The following is an 18,280-nucleotide window of genomic DNA, read 5'->3' on the forward strand; positions in this document are numbered from 1 at the left end:
CGGCGCCAGCCAATCATAGCGCCCGTCAATCGCGGTTGCCGCCAATCGCGGAGCCCACCTGCTAGCGGTCGGCCAATCGGAGAGGGGCGTGGGCGGGCCGGGCGGCTGCCGGGGTCGCTGGGAACGGGAGCGGTCGGCGGAGGGGCAGCGGAGCGGGGCTGCTGGGGTGGGCACCATGCTGGAGCGCGACAGTGAGTGGGGCGGGGGCTGCCCTGGGGGCTGGGGCTGCCCTGGGGCCGGCCTAGGGCCCGGCCTGTCCTGGGGCCCGGCCTGTCCTGGGGCCCGGCCTGTCTTGGGGCCGGCCTAGGGCCGGGGCTGTCCTGGGGCCGGGGCTGTCCTGGGGCCGGGGCTGTCCTGGGGCCCGGGCTGGCCTGGGGCCTGTGGCTGGCCTGGAGCCTGTGGCTGGCCTACGGCGGGGGCTGCCCTGGGGCTGCCCTGGGGCCTGGGGCCCGGCCCCCCTGGGGCCTGGGGGCTGCCCTGGGGCCTGGGGCTGCCCTGGGGCTGGCCTAGGGTGGGGGCTGTCCTGAGGCCTGGCCGCCCTGGGGCCTGTGGCTGGCCTACGGCGGGGGCTGCCCTGGGGCCTGGCTTGGCCTGGCCGAGCCGATCCGGGCCGGCTCGGTGAGGGGGTGCAGGCCCGCCGTGGACTCGGGGTACCGCGTCAGCCTGTCGAGAGAGGCCTAGGGAGGCCTTGGGACCCGGGGTGGGGCCGCCCAGGGGGTGCGGGGACGAGCCGGGGTGTGTCTGGGGGTGAACTTGGCCTGGGAGCCGTTTCTGGGGCAGCGCCGGGAGGTAGCGGGACCCCCCCCCCCCCCCCCCCGGGCCCTGGGGCACGGAGCCGCTCGGGTTTTGGGGGTGGCGAGGCCCCCGGAGCCCCGTGGCCCGTGTGAGGTGCCCGGCGGGCTGGAAGCCATTGGCCTGGGCGGGCACTCAGCGCTCTCTCTGTCCTCCTGACCCCCAGATGAGCCGTTTTCCAACCCCCTGGCCCCTGATGGGCACGATGTGGACGACTCGCACTCCTTCCACCAGTGAGTACTGGGCTGGGGCAGCGGGTGGGACTGGGCAGGGACTGTGGGACCCACAGCTGGTTCCCCCCACCCAAAGGTGGGAGCAGCTGGCCCAGCGGGGCCTCGGGGCTCCCTGCACAGGGACCCCATGTGCCTCCTCATCACGTGTGGGGCGTGCTGGCCAACTCTCTGCCTCCTCAGGAGCTGTCAGGCTGCTGGAGCTTCCTGGGAGCTGATGGTTTCTGTCTCCCCTCTCCCTTGCAGGTCCAAGCTGACCAATGAAGACTTCAGGAAGCTGCTTATGACCCCGCGGGCTGCGCCAACATCCGCGCCCCCTTCCAAATCTCGCCACCATGAGTGAGTAGAGCTCTGGTTTCATGGGGCTGTGGGACCAAGCTTGGCAGTCTTGCCTCCCTGTCTTTGTCTCCGCTTCAGACCTCAGCCTGGCTTTGTGCTCAGGTCCACACAAGCTCTGTGTGTGTGTGTCACCTGGAGAAATGGGTGGGCCAGGGCTGTTTTAAGTAACAGTCTGATCCAGCTGTTAGGATGGTTTGTGCAGGAGGCAGGTTTGGGTTTTGTTCTGTGAAAACCAGCACTTTCCTCTCCTCTCCCTGTCAATAAACTGGACATAGGGAGAAATCAGACTGTACCATTCCCATCTTGGAGCATCTGCCTCAGTGCCCTGCTGTGCCTGAGGGACTGCTCTGTCCTGCTGCCTGTTTCTGTGGCTCTGCTGACTGTCTGTGTGGTTTCTCACCCTGTCCCAGGATGCCCCGGGAATACAATGAGGATGAAGATCCAGCAGCTCGCAGGAGGAAGAAGAAAAGGTACATGGGGAAAGCACTACCTCAGGGCTTGGTGCATTGTGTCCCTCCCATGGAAGGAACTCTGAGCACTTGGGCTACCAAAGAGGACCCCAAGTGTCCTGGACTATCTGGGGGCTTTGGAGCCAAGCAGAGAGAGCAGAGCTTGGGCTGACTGTCCCTGCTTGTGGGAACGGGCGTGGGAGGGCAGCAGCAGGGGGTGTTGTGCAGGGTAGTGGTGGGATGTTGTTGTGGTTTCACCCCGGCTGAGGGCCGAGATCCACGCAGCTGCCTGCTCCTTAAAGGAAAAGAGCAGGGAAAAGGGAAGGGGAGGGGGGGTGAGAAGTAAGGGAAGGGAAAAAGGAAGAGGAAGGAGTAAATAACCCCAAAATCAAGAAATTAAGAGGCCCGTGGGTTGGGATAAGGATAGTTTACTAAGATAACAGAAAGGTACAATGTAATGATGCTGACAGGACTTTAGAGCAAAAATCTATGAAGCTGTTGATACACAATGCAGTGTCTGACCCAACCCACAGCTCAGGCCCAGAGCCGTCCCAGACCCCGACCATCCCCCAGAACCGTGCGTCCCGGAGCCGCCCCTGTTCCTCCTGTCAGCCCCCAATATCCTGGGCAGGACGTAACTGGCTGGAATCCTCTCTTTGGGCAGCTGGGTCACCTGTCCTGGCTTCGCCCCTCCTTTCTCATGAAGAGCTGAGAAAGTCCTTGACTATCTGACAGCAATTAACAACATCAGGGTGTTGTCAGCACTACTCCCATTCTAACTCCCAAACACAGCATCCCAGCCGCTGCTACGAATGAATTTAACTCCATCCTGACCCAAACCAGGACAGATGTCTGCACTGGTGACTGCCTTTTTGGGGTGCATCTGGGCAGCAGCACTGCCCTCCAGGCACGTTGTGTCCCCTGGTGCTCTGGTGCAATTCTTTGGGAAGGTGTTGAGAGCAGAAGGAGCAGGTGTGGGGCCTTGAGGCTGTTACCTGGTGCCTCAGAAGTGTGTCACTCCTAACACGGGGCTGTTTTCCCCCCCCAGCTACTACGCCAAGCTGCGCCAGCAGGAGATCGAGCGTGAGAGGGAGCTGGCTGAGAAGTACAGGGACAGAGCCAAGGAGAGGAGAGATGGTGTGAACAAGGACTACGAAGAAACAGAGCTGATCAGCACGACTGCCAACTACAGGGCCGTGGGGCCCACGGCAGAGGCGTACGTGAGCCTGCGGCACAGCCTTGTCTAGCCCATCTGCTCTGGAGGGGCTGTTTCCTAACTGGCTCTGGCTTTGTCACACAGGGATAAATCTGCTGCAGAGAAGAGGAGACAGTTGATCCAGGAGTCCAAGTTCTTGGGTGGTGACATGGAGCACACTCACTTGGTGAAGGGTCTGGACTTCGCGCTGCTGCAGAAGGTGAGCACAGGTACCTCCGTGCTGCTGCTCTGGTGGGCAGAGGGCACCAGGTGCCACTTAAGGGGTGTATCAGTCCCCTCAGTGGGGATTTCTCTTTCTGGGGAAAGATTTATGGAGGGTTGGGGAGCTGGTGGAAGTGGGTTTACTGGTTCTGGTGGGCAGCAGTGGTGTGGCTTGGTCTGTAATGCACAGATTTCCTCTGTGGCCAGGTACGGGCTGAGATTGCCAGCAAGGAGAAGGAAGAGGAGGAAATGATGGAGAAGCCCCAGAAAGAAACTAAGTGAGTGGCTGAGGGGTTTGCCCCCCTGAGTGCAGCTGCCTCCTGGAGAGGAGGATGCAGAGGAGGCCTGTGCTCAGCACAACGCTTCTGTTTCCTTTCTGTTTCTGTTCAGGAAAGATGAAGATCCTGAGAACAAAATTGAATTCAAGACCCGGCTTGGTAAGACCATGTGGCTGTAGCTGTTCCCACCTTGTGTGGTGCTGTGAACGTGGGAGGAATCCTTGGGGTGGGGTGGAGGAATGAGAACCTTCAGTCCCTGCAGGGTGGAGAGTCTGAGCTGTAGGAAGTGTGGCTCTTAGGAGGCTATCCTAATGTTCCCCTTAAACTAAAGATGCTTCACGATGGGCTTGGCTGGTGCTCTCTGAGAGCAGCTCTCCCACGTGTTTCACAGAATCACAGGGGCTGGAAGGGGCCTCCAGAGCCCGTGGGGTCCAACTCCCTGCCCAAGCAGGGTCCCTAGGACAGGGCACACAGGTTGGTGTCCAGATGGGGCTGGAATCTCTCCAGAGAATTACAGAATCACAGGGGTTGGAAGGGACCTCGAGAGCTCATCAGGTCCAACCCCCCTGCCAAAGCAGCTCCCCAGCTCATATTGCACAGGGCGGTGTCCAGACAGGGCTGGAATCTCTCCAGAGAATCACAGAGTCACAGGGGTTGGAAGGGGCCTCCAGAGCCCATGGGGCCCAACCCCCTGCCCAAGCAGGGTCCCTAGGACAGGGCACACAGGTCGGTGTCCAGATGGGGCTGGAATCTCTCCAGAGAAGGAGACTCCACACCCCTTGGGCAGCCTGTCCCAGGGCTCCCTCACCCTCACTGGGGAAAAGTTCTTCCACATATTGATGAGGAACTCCCTGTGCTCCAACTTGAGCCCATTGCCCCTTGTCCTGTCCCCACAGACACTGAGAAGGGGCTGCCCATTTCCCCCTGCATCCCATGCTTAAGATATTTATAAACATTAATAAGGTCCCCCCTTAGTCTTCTCAAGACTGAAGAGCCCCAGCTCACTCAGCCTTTCCTCCCAGGGGAGATGCTCCAGGCCCTTCATCATCTCCTTAGCCTCCTCTGGACTCTCTCCAGGAGATCCCTGTCCCTTTTACCTCCTGCAGGTCGCAACATCTACCGCATCCTGTTCAAGAACAAGGCGTACGAGCGGAACGAGCTGTTCCTGCCGGGCAGGATGGCCTACGTGGTGGACCTGGACGACGAGTACGCCGACACCGACATCCCCACCACGCTGATCCGCAGCAAGGCCGACTGCCCCACCATGGAGGTACCCAGCTGGCACCCCTCCTGGGGCTGTGAGGGTCTGAAGCAGGTCTTGGAGCCTGGGGTTCCTGTCAGGGGGGGGTTAGACACTTCCTTGGGGGTCTCTTTTTCCAGGCGCAGACCACGCTGACCACCAATGACATCGTGATCAGCAAGCTGACACAGATCCTGTCTTACCTCAGGCAAGGGACTCGCAACAAGAAGCTCAAGAAGAAGGACAAAGGTGGGAACTGAAGGGGGCCAAGTGGTGGGACTTCATGCTGGTGGCACAGCCCAGGAGAGTGAGATGTGCTTTGGTTTGCTGTGTCCCCTGTGCCGTGAGGCTTTAGAGGATGGGGATTCACAGAATCACAGGGCTGGAAAAGACCTGTGAGATCATCAGGACCAACCAATCCCATCCTGAGCTAAAACAGATCCCTCAGCACCTCATCTACCCTTTTCTTAAACACACCCAGGTGACTCAGCCCCTCCCTGGGCAGCCTGTGCCACAGCCCCACAACTCTGCCAGGGAAGAACTTTGCCCTCCCATCTGCTCTGACCCTGCCCTGGGGCAGCTTGAGCCCATTGCCCCTTGTCCCATCTCCTGTCCCCTGGCTGCAGAGACCATCGCCCACCTCTCTGCACCCTCCTGGCAGGGCAGGGGAGGTGGGGAGAAGGTCTCCCCTCAGCCTCCTCTTCTCCAGGCTGAACACCCCCAGCTCCCTCAGCTGCTCCTCAGAGGATTTGCCCTCCAGCCCCTTCCCCAGCCTGGTTGCCCTTCTCTGGACTCACTCCAGGACCTCCATGTCCTTCTGAGGAGCCCAGACCTGAACCCAGCACTCGAGGTGCTGCTCACCAGTGCCCAGTCCAGGGGCACAATCCCCTCCCCATACCTACTGGCCACACTATGTCTGACACAAGCCAGGGTCCCTCCCTGCAGTGCCCTGAGCGCCGTGTCCTCAGGGGTGGCTGTTCTGTGGCAGGACCACGGGGTGCAGCTGCTGAGAGCACCTCGTGCTGCTCTGCTCTTCCTGGCTCCCTGGAGAGGTGTCCCCTCTTGGGGGAGGGATGAAATAGCTTCCTCAGGGGACAGGGTGTAGGTATGGTGGGGTAAGGGAAGAAGAGAGTCAGGACATCCTCTGTGCCTGATGCTCTTGGGGCTTGGAAACCAGTCTGGGCACAGGGAAACAGCGTGGGTGGTGGGTTGGGTGATCTGCCTCTCACTGCCACTGTGTCCTCACAGGGAAGCTGGATGAGAAGAAGCCCCCTGAAGCTGATATGAAGTAAGTGCCACGTGGTGCCCACAGGCTGTGGGCTCTCTGCCTTAGGGAACACCTTTCTGGCTCGCCACGTTTGGAGATGCCTGGGTTTAGTGCTTCTGGAGTGAGCTGCCTCCTTGGACTTGTAGGAGGTTGGAGGCAAGCTCTGGGGTTGGCTTCCTGCTTAAGGCAGGCAGGGGCTCTTTGTTGTTCTGGCCCCCAAAAAGCAGGGCCAGGGAGCAGCAGAGAGCAGAAGTGCAGCGATACCTGTGACGTGGTTCTGATGGGCACCCTCAGCTCTTGGTGCTGGGGCTGTGTGCTTCCTTACGAGGCTCTGGCTCAGAGGGGAGGTGGCTGTGGGCTCTTCCCTTGCAGCACCCATAACTCTGGGCTCTTTTCCACTTGTAGCATCTTTGAAGACATTGGGGATTACGTGCCCTCCACAGCCAAGGTGCCTCGTGAGAAGGAGCGGGAGAGGTACCGAGAGAGAGACCGGGAGCGGGACCGCGAGCGGGAGCGGGACAGGGAGCGGGACCGCGAGCGGGAGGAGGAGAAGAAGAGGCACAGCTACTTTGAGAAGCCCAAGGCTGATGATGAGGTGAGCCTCTGCTCCTGAAACCTGGGCTCTGCCACCTGATCCCAGCCCTTTGGGGGGAGCACATGGGTGGTGGGCTTGGGGGGGGTCACCCTGCTGTGTTTGTGTGTCACTGGTCGTGCTCCCGCTCGTGCCAGTACTCAGCTCGTCCAGAGCACTGTCCCTCCAGCCCTGGGTGTTTGTCCTTTCCTTCAGCAAGTAGGGTGGGACTAACCTAAGCCAGTAGATTTCATGGTTTGGCTCTGTGGGGTTGCCACAGAGAGTGTTAAAGTGGAGCAGTGAGGCCTGCAGTGCTGCTCCTTGCCTGCCTTCAGCCCTCCAAGTGACGTGGTGTCTCTCTCTCTCTCTCTTCTTTGCAGCCCACAGACATCGACAAAGGTGAGGCCTTGGAGTGAGGCTGTTGCAGAGCTGCTCAGCCAGCACGAGCTCCCTGTTCTCTGAGGCTGCTGCCATGGAGGGAGCTGCCTCCCAGGAGGGCTTTGATGCGAAGGGTCTGCCCTCCTGGAGTGGGTGTGTGTGCAGACCCTTCCCTGCAGCACACCAGCTCTAACAGCCAAGGGGGATTCAGGATCTCCTAGGATCAGCCCACCCCCATCTGTGCTGCTCCTTGATGTTCTCCTGGCTCCCCCTCTCTTCCCTCTCACACACCCTGTCCTTCTGCCTCTTGCTTAAAGAGCTGGTGGTGCAGAGGGGGGCTCTCCCCAGCCCCCTGCATATTGTGGTGAGTGTTTCCTCCCCTGAAACTCAGCCTGCTGCTCTCTCTGCCCCAGGACCCGGCTCGGCCAAGGAGCTTATCAAGTCCATCAATGAGAAGTTTGCTGGAGCTGCTGGCTGGGAAGGAGCAGAGCCATATCCTTTACTGTCTGTGCCAGCCAAGCCTGGCTGTCTCCCTGCCCTTCCTCACTTGTGAGAGCTCTGCTTCCTGCAGCAGAGAAATGCCTCCCAAACCTGGCTGCTGGGATGCCAGGTGTAGGCTCTGCAGCCCCCAGTCTGGTGGGTGCTGGGGCAGGAGGCAGCTCTTTGGGTGGCTGTGCTCAGCCCTTGGCTGTACAGTGGTGCTTTCCTTGACCATTGTCACGTTGAAGAAGCCAGAGGACAAGAAGCAGCTGGGGGACTTCTTTGGCATGTCCAACAGCTACGCCGAGTGCTACCCCGCCACGTAAGGGAGCAGTGGGGAGCTGGGAATGCTGGGGGGCTGCTCCTGGCTGGCAGCAAGAACTTGAACATCCCCCTGCTGTGTGTGGGGAGGGGAGGGCTTGGCTGTGGCCAGGGGCTGCTGTTCCAGCACTCCTGTGTCTTTGGCCTGGCCATTTCTTGGCTGGTCTCTGCTCTGAGTACCTGGGGTCAGTGCTGGGGAAAGGCTGAGGTGTCTGGGAGTCTCCTGGGTTCCCTGATAATGCACAAGCCTGCTGAGTTCTGGCTGCAGAGCCATCCTGTAGCAGAACAGGAGCAGCTTCCAGCCTGCAGAGTCATGCTGGGAGTGTGTGCTGTCCTGGATGCCCACCTGTGGGGCTTGCAGTGGGAGGAACATCTTTCCAGTCCAGGAACTGCATGCTTTTCGGTCTGAGGACACAAGAGATGACTCCCACCAGCCCAGCTCCAAGGTCTGAACCCCTTCCTGACTCACTCCAAACCCTTTCCTTGCTTTCCTTGTCATTGCAGGATGGATGATATGGCTGTGGACAGTGATGAAGAGGTGGACTACAGCAAAATGGATCAGGTATGGTGTCACCAGCTTCTAGGACCCAAACTAGGCATCGGTGCAGGCTGAGAGGATCCCACTGGAGAGAAGCAGTGTGGTGCAGAGGGATTGAGAGCCCTGGAGCTGGGTGTTGAGTGTGTTTTGGGGTTTCCTGGTCTGCAGTGTGCCTGGCTCTGGGTGGGATCTGTTGTCCCTGTGTGAGACTGGTGAGGAGGTGTGCTGCTCCACCTTGGTTCCCTCTTCCCCAGAATCTCCTGTCTGAGGCTTCTCAGAGAGGGGAGCTGGGGCCACACTAAGAGCACAAACCCCTTCAGACAGGGCCCGTGGGAGGTTGAGATCTTGCCTGGGGGTGTGGGGCTGTGTCACCTCCAGAGCTGCTCTGAGTCGTTCTTTCCCTGCAGGGTAACAAGAAAGGACCTCTGGGCCGCTGGGACTTCGACACCCAGGAGGAGTACAGCGAGTACATGAACAACAAGGAGGCTCTGCCCAAGTGAGTGCAGCCCTGGGGCAGGGCTGAGCAGGGGTTCTGGAGGGGGGGGGTGGCCGTGCTGGCCAAACTTGAGGCCTGGGGGGCAGCTTAAAGCGAGAAGGGGGTGTGAGGACCCAAGGAAACACTGCGGGTCCTGGGCCTCGTGGCTTGGCTTTGCCTCCTGCCCAGCTGCTGCTTTTGGGGCCCCAGGGCAGCTCTGGGGTACAAGCTCGTGGCTGGATGTGCCCATTCCCCTGGGCATGTCTCCTCCTTCCCCAGGGCAGCCTTCCAGTACGGGATCAAGATGTCTGAGGGACGCAAAACCCGGCGCTTCAAGGAGACCAACGACAAGGCCGAGCTGGACCGGCAGTGGAAGAAGATCAGCGCGGTGAGTGCTGAGGGCTGGGGACCTCTCTCGGTCAGGAGCTGCCCCTGCAGCCCAGGGGAGCTCCACCCTGTCCTGCCCGGGGTGTCCTCGCTGGGTGCTTATCCCTGTGTGTGTGGTGGTGCTGGAGAAGCTGGCTCAGCTCCAGGCCCTCTGGGCTTTTTGCCTCATGCTCTGCAGCAGATGAACGTGGCCCAACGGGCAGCTCAGAGCCATCCAGAGGGGCTTGGAAGGGACACACAGGGTTAGCAGCTCCCTGTTGTCCTGGGTGTTGTCCTGGCAGGGTGAGCTGCTCTGAGCACCCCAGTGGTGTGGGGTGGGCTAGGGGGAGGTGAGAACTAAGTTGTTGGTGGCCAGAATGGAGCAAAGGGGGAACAGGCCAAGCTGCTCCAGATCTCATGTAGCCTTGTGGACAGCTTTAGCTCACTTTAGCTTCCTCTGACCTGGCTCCAACTCTCCCTGGGTGTATCTTGCACCCTCTGACCCTTCAGCTGCCCTGAGCATAACGGGACTTTGTGCTTTCTCTGCAGATCATTGAGAAGAGGAAGAAGCTGGAGGCTGATGGGTTAGTAAAGTTGTCTCTTCTCTTGGCTCAGCCACAGGGCAGGTCGGGGGCCTGGCTGCCCCTTGCCACCTCTGCCAAGGGCTGCAAGGGCCAGAGGCCTCCCAGCAGGCTCTTGGTGGTGGGGCTGGGAGGAGAGTGGGGACATCCTGCCCCTCTCAGCGGAGCCCACAGTGCCCCTGGGCGCTGGGCTGTGGGTGGGTGCTGAGCAGACCCTGGGGCTGCATTGAGGCTCCTCCTTGCCCCTCTCAGCCAGGTTCCCTGAGGAGTTGTGTCCTCACCAGGCTGAAAGTGTGGACCTTGGGCTGGAGGGGAGGGTGGTGGAGCTGTCTGCCCTTCTCCCCTCCATCCTCCCCCTCTGTCTCTTCCAGGGTTGAGGTGAAGCGCCCCAAGTACTGATGTCTCCAGCATCTCCTGCAGCTCTTGGACCCCCAGCCTGCTGGCTGCTGCCTCGCTGGAGCTTGCTGGGGTGCTCTCCTTCGCCCCCCACCGTCCACATTCTGCCCTGGGCTGGGCCGTGTGTGTACCCCCCACTCCTCCCCCTGTTCCCTTCCCTGTGTAGCTGGTGCTGTGTAAATGTTTTAGCCAGAATAAAACGGCATTTCCTTTGCCTGACCCTTTGCTCAGGGGGCCCTGGGCTCGGTCGGTGGGGCTGCCAGGGCTCTGGGGAGGGGGTCTCCTGGGCGAACCCGAGCTGGAGGCGTTTTGGAAGGGAAGCAAATTGGGGTGGGGGTGGGTGGCCCCCGGCGCAATGAGCAAACGCCGCTGTGTGGGGGGATGATGGGGGCAGTTTGTGCTTCAGGGCGGGGGGGAAGGATGTGCCCTAAGCCCAGGCGAGGACCTGACCCAGCAAACTGCGGGGATGGGGCACTGGGCAGGGCAGGGACAGGGGGGTGGGACGGGGCCGGCGCGGAGCTGGGGTCGCCCCTCGGGGCAGGAGGGGGGGGGGGGGGTCGCACCGCCGCACGGGCCACGGCAGGGAAAAGGCCGGGCGAGTCCCGGCGCATCCAGCGCCCTGTCGCGACACGGCCGCGACACGGCGGCTCCGGGGCGCGTCCCGACCAGCGGAAACGGGCAGGACGCCTGCGCGGGGGGCGGGACGGCGGCGGGACACCCGGCATGGCGGAGCCGGGCGAGGTGAGCACGCGTGGGGGGCAGCGCGGCCCCGGCCCCGCCGGCCACGGCCCCACCGCCCCGCTCTCCCCCAGGGCTGCTCGGAGCCAGCGGCGAGGGAGCCGCGGCTGCGGGACACCCCCGAGGACATCTGCTTCGAGGCGACGGTCAACGCCATCGCCCTGCACCCGGACCGGCCGCTGCTGGCGGCGGGGGACGTGGACGGTGATGTCTATCTGTGAGCGGCGGCGGGAGGAGAGGGGGGATCGGCTGGGGTGGGGGGACACCGGGGCCGGGGAGGAGGAGGGGGGGATCCGCCGGGGTGGGGGGCTCCGGGGCCGGGGAGGAGGAGGAGGGGGGATCCGCCGGGGTGGGGGGCTCCGGGGCCGGGGGAGGAGGAGGGGGGGATCCGCTGGGGTGGGGGACCCCGGGGCCGGGAGGGATCCGCTGGGGTGGAGGGCTGCGGGGCCGAGGAGGAGGAGGGGGGTGGGGATCCGCCGGGCTGGGGGGCTCCGGGGCCGGGGGGGATCCGCCGGGGTGGGGGGCTCCGGGCCCGGGGGGGATCCGCCGGGGTGGGGGGACCCCGGGGCCTGGGAGGAGGAGGGAGGGATCCGCTGGGGTGGGGGGCTCTGTGGCCGGGGGGGATCCGCCGGGGTGGGGGGTCCAGGGCCGGGGGGGGATGCGCTGGGGTGGGGGGGTCCTGGCGGTAGGAGCCACTGGGCACCGGCCGTTGGGGCTCCGTGGTGAGCCCGGCGCGGTGCCGCAGGTACTCGTACTCCTGCACCGAGGGGGAGAACCGGCAGCTCTGGTCTTCGGGGCATCACCTCAAGTCGTGCCGGGACGTGGCCATCTCCCAGGACGGGCAGAGTGAGTGTGGGGGACGAGAGGCAGCACCGGGGTGCGGTGGGGGATGTCAGGGTCTGGGGGTGCTGATGTGGCTCTCCAGAGCTCTTCACCGTGTCCAAGGACAAGTCCATCCACATCCTGACAGTGGAGGAGGGACGGCTGGAAACGCGCTTCCCCAAGGCCCATGGGTAGGTCAGCACGGGGGGAGGGGGGACCCTTCCTCCCTGCCGGGGCCGTGCAGCCCTGGGCTGGGCAGCCAGGGGCTGAGCATCATCCCCAGTGCTCTGGGCTCCGTTTGTCCATCATGTGAGCTGTGACCATGCTGGTTGGGGGCTGGGGGGGGTGTCTCTGCAGCTCAGCCCTCAACTGCGTGCTGCCCATCGATAACAACATCTTTGCCACGGGGGATGACGGCGGGGCGCTGAAGGTGTGGGACCTGCGCAGGGGTGATGCCATCCTGGAGGCCCATCAGCAGGAGGAGTACATCAGCGCCATGGCCGTGGACGGGAACGGGAAGATCCTGCTGACCGCCAGGTACCCGGGGGGGGCTCCGTGGCACCAGGGTTGGGCTCCCCTCTGCCGTTTAGGGGTGGGGGACGTGCCCAGCGCCGTGTCCCATGCTCACGACGTGCCCCTGCCGTCTCCCACAGCGGCGACGGCACCTTGGGCGTCTTCAACGTGAAGAGACGACGCTTCGAGCTGCTCTCAGAGCCACAGAACGGGGACCTGACGTCTGTGGTGCTGCTGAAGGTCGGTGTGGGGCCCTGACACGGAGCAGGGGCCTGTGGGTCCCTCTCCACGCCCTGGGGGGGGTGGGGGGGGGTGTCTTGTTTTGGCCTGTGCCTTACCGCTCCCCCTCTTCCCCAGAGGGGGAGGAAGGTGGCGTGCGGCTCCAGCGAGGGCACCATCTACCTCTTCAACTGGGACGGCTTCGGGGCCGCCAGCGACCGCTTCGCCCTGCGGGCCGAGTCGGTGGACTGCGTGGTGCCCGTCACGGACAGCATCGTGTGCGTGGGCTCCATGGACGGGGTCATCAGGTCAGCGGGGCTGGGGAGGGGGCAGCAAGGCGCGGGCAGGGGGGGTGTGTGTGCTGGGGTGCTCTCCCCCCCCAACCCACACACCCCCTTCCTCACTGCATCCCATCCCCAGGGCGGTGAACATCCTGCCCAACAGGGTGCTGGGCTGCGTGGGGCAGCACCCTGGGGAGCCCATCGAGCAGCTGGCGCTGGCCCCGGCCCGGCAGCTCCTGGCCAGCTGCGCCCACGACCAGAAGGTGAAGTTCTGGGACGTGGCGGGGCTGGCGGGGCTGGTGGTGGATGACTACCGGCGGAAGAAGAAGCGGGGCGGCCCGCTGCGGGCGCTCAGCGGCAAGGCGGCGGCCAGCGGCGAGGATTTCTTCGCCGGGCTGCGGGACGGGGACGGGGACGGGGATGGGGATGGGGACGGGGCCGGGAGCGACAGCGACGGCAGCGACTGAGCCCTGGGGGCGGGGTACGCGCCCCCTCGAGCGCCTATTGGGTGGGTGCCTGCTGGCAGGCCGGGAAGCGGCGTTCTGATTGGCTCACGCAGCTGCCACTCAGGCGGGACTGAAAGAGACCAGTGTGTGTGTGTGGGGGTTCCCCTGGATGGGTCCCTCGTACGGGGCCAGGGAGGGGCCCGGGGGGTGACCCCGGAGTGGGGGTGAGAAGGGGGGGGGGGGAAGTGTTTGGGGGGGAGGGGTGGGGAATGGGTCTTGTGGGGGAGGATGTGGGTTGGGGGTCCTTGGGCGGGGGCGTTGGGGGTGTCGTGATTGAGGGTCCCGCAGGCAGGGGACTGGGGGGGCTGAGGGGTGGGCTGGGGGAAGGTTTGGGGGCTGTCGTGACTCCTGTGGAGGGAGAGGAGGTGGCTCTGGGACGGGCAGGACCCTGATTGGGGGGGAGGTGGGTGCACATGGTCAGGGGGTCCCTGGGTGAGGGTGTGGCTGAGGCTTGTTGGTGCTTTTGGGGGTTCTGGGAGGAAGGGGGCGGGGGGGTGCGATGGGTGTGATGGGGTCCCTGGCCTGGGCAAATGATGGGTTGACTGACCCCCTCGCCCAACGTGCACATCTGTGGCCCTGGGCCTTGCTCATCACTTGGCCCATCAGCTCCCTGCAAATAAACCCAGTGCCTTCCAGTTCCTCGCGCCTGCAGCCTGTGGTCCGGCTCACCCCAACTCCCCCAGCACCCTGCCCTGGGACTGTGGTGTGGGTGGGGACGAGGGGTGGCCCTGGGGAACGTGGCCCATGTCTGGGCACCACAAGCTGTGGTGGGTGTTAGAGCAGAGCCCGAGTTGTTGGGGCAGCAACCTGGAAGTTGTTGAAGGTGGCGATGGCCACCCTGGCACCGTGCTGGGTGTGGGCAGAGCCCCAGAGCCCCATCCTGCACTTGGGTCACAACAGCCCCTTCTAACGGTGCAGGCTGGGGCAGAGGGGCTGGGGAGCTGCTGGCAGAGAAGGACCTGGGGGTGCTGACTGACAGCTGAACGTGAGCCAGCAGCGTGCCTGGGTGGCCCAGAAGGCCAACAGCATCCTGGTGTGGCCATCAGGACCAGGGCAGTGACCAGCCCCTGTTCTGGGCACTGGTGGGGCTGCCCCTTGAGTGCTGGGTTCAGGTTTGGGCCCCTCACTACAGAAAAGGCACTGAGGGGCAGGGAAGGGGCTGGAACACTGAGGGAACTGGGGGGAGTGTTGGTCTAGAGGAGGCTGATGGGAGACCCCATTGCTCCCTGTAAGTGCCTGGGAGGAGGGTGTAGCTGTGGGCGGCTGCTGCTGTCCAAGGAGGGAGCTGAGGCTGCAGGAGCACAAACTGACACCACAAACAGCCCATCTCTCCAGGCTACTTTAATACCAAGTGACCAGCGTGTGTGGCCAGACCTCTGGCTGGGGGGGACACGCAGCCCGGCCCCCCCCGAGCCCACAGACACTGCCCCCCTCTCCAAACAGCCCCTGTGACCCGTGGGACACGCTCCCTTCACCAGGACACAGCCCCATCCTCAGCGGAGAGCGTTCCTTGGGGAGCTGGCACCCCAGATGAGGCCACACGTGGTCCCTGCTGAGCCCAGGCCAGCGCCCACGGTCCCCTCTACCCCAGCTGACGCTGGTGGCCTCTCCAAGCAGCCGCCTCTTCTCCCCAGCCCAGCACCGGGCTGAGGCACCAGAGCAGAACAACACAAACCAACTTAAAAGGAGCCACATCCCTATACAAACCTACACCCCCAAAACCAGAACTGTACCCCAAGGCGAGCCAGGGGACAGGGCAGCTGTCACCAGCCAGGCCAGCAGCTCCATCCTCCAGCCCCAGCTCCCAAAACAAACCCAAACAAACTCAAAGCACAGCCGGAGCAGGACCTGGTCCTCAGTGGGGCTTGAACGCCGAGCAGCACCCAGGCTCTACTCGTGGCTCAGGCAGCGCTGCCTGTCTCAGCTGGGACCCTGCGGCAGAGAGGAACGCGTCAGGCTCTGCACTGGGGGGAGCAGCACCCCAAAACCCCCCTCCCCTCCCACCCTCTGCTTCCAACCAGCAATCCCACCAGGAGCTCTGAGCCACCGGGGTCCTGGCTGGCAGGGGGGGTGCCTGTCCCAGCCCTCCCTGCCAGGCTGGGGCTCCCCAGCCATCCCCCACTCCCGGAGATGCTCCCAAGGCTCTGGCTCGGCACCGATGCCCCGCGAGGACTCACCCAGCATCCTGAGAATCTCCAAGGCCACCACGATCTTGGCGGCCTCGTGCCCGGTCCTGCTGGGCCCGTCCTGCCGCACCCACGTGAACCCGCTGAAGGGCACGGGGTACCCCGGGATCACCACCCGGCACCAGAACCGCAGCCAGCCGCTGGGGCTGGCCTGGACACACTTGGTGATGAACAGGGGTGTCCCCAGGCACTGCTGCCGGCACAGGGCGTTCAGGTGGTCCAGCACGTTGTGCTGCACCGGGGTGGGGGGTGGCGGCTTGGGGACCCTCTGGCACTTGCCCCCCTGCGCCCTTCTGGACGATGGCATCTCTGTGTGTGGCTGCAGCTTCTGCTTCAGGTCGTAGTTCAGCCACTCCACGCTCATCTCTGTCCCACCAAGCCTCATGTTCCCTGTGAGAGACCAGCAGCAGGAGATGCCCATGGCCTGGTATCCCCCCACATCCCACCCTGTCCCTCAGGGACCCCCACGGGTGGTCTGACACTGACCCTGAGTGTACAGACTGGGTGGGATCCTTTCCCCTTCCCCCACCCCCACACACGCAGCAACAGGGGAGTTGCTTCTCCATCTCCTTTTGCCACCAAGGTGGGCTCAGGGCTGCCAAGCTCAGGGGATTTGGGGGGGTGGCTTCCCTTTAGGGACAGGCATGGAGACATCAAAGCCAGATGCTTCTCAGCTGGGGCAGAACTGGGGACAAATCAGGAGCCCGTGGTGGATGTTTGTGAAATGCATCCTATCGGAGGGCACTGCCATCACCATCAGGAGGGTCTAGGAGGCTTTAGCCTCCCTGCACTGGTACTGGTGATGCTCCTGCAGCCAGCAGCTGCCCAAAGACCTCCAGCAGCCCCTTTACCCCACCAGCAGCACAAGGACTGCTGGGGATCAGCCCCACTGAGGACACCGGGCTCCTCCAGGACTCGGGGAAAGAACAGGGGACGTCTCAAGGCTGAAGTCACCTCGCAGCCCATTTTGGCGGCGGTGGGATCAGCCCTCCCTTTCCAGGCACAGCACCCCGAGCCTCCCACTCACCTTCCAGCAGGGTTTTCTTGGCTATGGCAGCGGCCTGGTGCGAGCCGTACCGGAGCACGGCGAGCTGGGCCTGTTTCTGTCCGGGGCTGGCGTAGAGGGAGACACTGAGAAGCCCCTTGGTGAAGCGCCGCAGCAGGGCCTCCAGCTCCCGCCGGCTCAGCGAGGGGCCCAGGCCGTCCACGCTCAGCTCCCGCTTCTCCGTGCTCTTGTTCACCACGATGGCGCAGCCCTTCCGCACCTGGAAGTTGTTGAACCGGGCGATGGCGGCCCTGGCGCCGCGCTGGCTGCTGTACTTGGCGTAGGCGAAGCCCCGGTTGAGGCCGCTGAAGGTCATCATGAGGCGGAACTCGTAGAGCTTCCCCACGCTCTGGAAGAGCGGGATCAGCGTGTTCTCGTACAGGTCCTGGGGCAGCTTCCCGATGTACACCTCCGTGCCCGCCGGCGGGGGGCTGCCCACCCAATCTGCTGGCACACAAGAGGGTGAGAGGGGGTCCCCCTGCCTGGAGGCACCACCCTGCAGCCTCAGCACTGAGGTTTCTCCTCACAGACATACCTGGGGGGGGCCCACCGTATCGCCTCTGCCCGTTGACCTGCACCAGGCTGATGCCAGCTTCTTTTGCCCAGGTCAGCAGGGCCAGCTTGTTGGCCTGGTTGACTCTGTCCGTCCACCTCTGAGGAGGAAGGTGATGTTGGTTCTTTCGGGGCAGTTTCCAACCTCCCAAGGGAGAACATCCCAGCCTCACGCAGCGACTGCCAGGGCTGGCAGCAGCCAGCACGTGGAGGAGCAAACACCAAACCCTTCTGCCCTCAGGAAACCTCAACAGGCTCTCAGCACGGCGCTTACCCCACCCCCTGGCCAAGCCTGCTCCACATGACCGCGTCCAGTGGCTGTGGAAGGGCACAAAGCCGGCAAGGGCTCCCCTACAAAGGCTTTCAAAGCCAAGGCACAGGCAGTGGCTGGGTGGCACTGCAGAAGGGGACTGGAGCAGAGCCACGGTGACTGCTCACATCAGGAGATGCCGTGCAGGCTGGAACCCCAAGACACCCCACTCTCTTCTACCAGCACCTCCTGAGGCTTCTGAGGACGCTAAGGGGGGTCTGGAGACACCATCCATGCAGGGACACCATCAGGTTTTAGCTCAGTACTGCAAAGTCTCACTGGGGCCTCTGAGCCCGAACCACGAGGGGGATTAAGCCCAGCTCAGGCTCAAAGGCGGTTTGGCTGCACCTTCCCCTCACCCACCTCCAGGTCCATCACCGGGGTTTCATGTTTCCGTAAGCCCTTTGGATAGAAGTGGGGACCCATCCAGGGGAAACCTCTGCTGCGAGGGCGCAGGAAGCCCGGCCACGCACCCCGCAAAGCTCCGCACGACCCAGGGCCGGGGCCCCGCAGAGCCCGGGCGTGCCCGTGTCCCCGACGGGGGCACGGAGCTGCTGGAAGCAGGAGCCAACCCGTCCCTTCCCGGGGGAGCCCGGCTAGTCCCGCCGCCGCTGAGGCGCTGAAGGGGCTCCTCATCACCCCCGCGGGGCCGCCAGCCCCGGCTCACCGCGGGGACCGCGCACCGCAACCCAGCGCCGGGCTCCGGGCTGGACCCCGAGAGCTCCCCGAGATCCCGGCCCGGGTGCCCCCAGCCCTGCGACTCCCCCCCGCGAAGCACCATGCGACCCCCGTGCCGCCCACCTCGCTCTCCATCGTGCCGCTGCTCCTCGCCGCCGCGTCGGGCTCTGGACTCTGGAAAGTTCCAGCGCGGCCGCTCCGCCCATCGCACCGCGGCTGCTCCGCCCCGGGAGGGACGGGGAGGGACGGCGGCACCGCCCGCCCCCCTGCCGGGGAGGGCAGAGACCCCCACCCACCCCCTCCCAGTGCCTC

General features: G+C 63.9%; 3 protein-coding genes across 3 annotated transcripts; 2 read left to right on the forward strand and 1 right to left on the reverse strand.

Annotated features, from left to right (window-relative positions):
• The first annotated feature begins 116 nt into the window (after nt 1-116).
• On the forward strand, nt 117-10,337 carry IK (IK cytokine). Its single transcript, XM_084268438.1, has 20 exons — nt 117-191; nt 959-1,025; nt 1,269-1,361; nt 1,772-1,831; nt 2,859-3,026; nt 3,111-3,225; nt 3,435-3,505; nt 3,618-3,664; nt 4,612-4,775; nt 4,886-4,994; nt 5,994-6,033; nt 6,418-6,607; nt 6,964-6,982; nt 7,375-7,452; nt 7,682-7,763; nt 8,267-8,324; nt 8,708-8,796; nt 9,055-9,163; nt 9,691-9,725; nt 10,094-10,337. The coding sequence occupies exons 1-20, from the start codon at nt 176-178 to the stop codon at nt 10,119-10,121; spliced, it is 1,638 nt and encodes a 545-aa protein (XP_084124564.1). The 5' UTR covers nt 117-175; the 3' UTR covers nt 10,122-10,337.
• Nucleotides 10,338-10,841: 504 nt separating this feature from the next.
• On the forward strand, nt 10,842-13,158 carry WDR55 (WD repeat domain 55; the record flags this gene model as incomplete). The annotated part of the gene is made up of 8 exons (XM_084268895.1): nt 10,842-10,859; nt 10,931-11,073; nt 11,602-11,702; nt 11,782-11,869; nt 12,036-12,215; nt 12,332-12,431; nt 12,549-12,718; nt 12,831-13,158. The coding sequence occupies 8 exons, from the start codon at nt 10,842-10,844 to the stop codon at nt 13,156-13,158; spliced, it is 1,128 nt and encodes a 375-aa protein (XP_084125021.1).
• A 1,473-nt stretch (nt 13,159-14,631) lies between these two features.
• Nucleotides 14,632-18,103, reverse strand: DND1 (DND microRNA-mediated repression inhibitor 1; the record flags this gene model as incomplete). The annotated part of the gene is made up of 6 exons (XM_084268896.1): nt 14,632-15,129; nt 15,375-15,773; nt 16,411-16,872; nt 16,964-17,081; nt 17,654-17,732; nt 18,069-18,103. 6 exons carry the CDS (start codon nt 18,101-18,103, stop codon nt 15,053-15,055), a joined length of 1,170 nt encoding a protein of 389 aa, XP_084125022.1. The 3' UTR covers nt 14,632-15,052.
• Between the last annotated feature and the right edge of the window lie 177 nt (nt 18,104-18,280).

This window comes from Gallinula chloropus, assembly GCF_964237585.1.
Source record: "Gallinula chloropus genome assembly, chromosome: 10".
NCBI lineage: Eukaryota > Metazoa > Chordata > Aves > Gruiformes > Rallidae > Gallinula > Gallinula chloropus.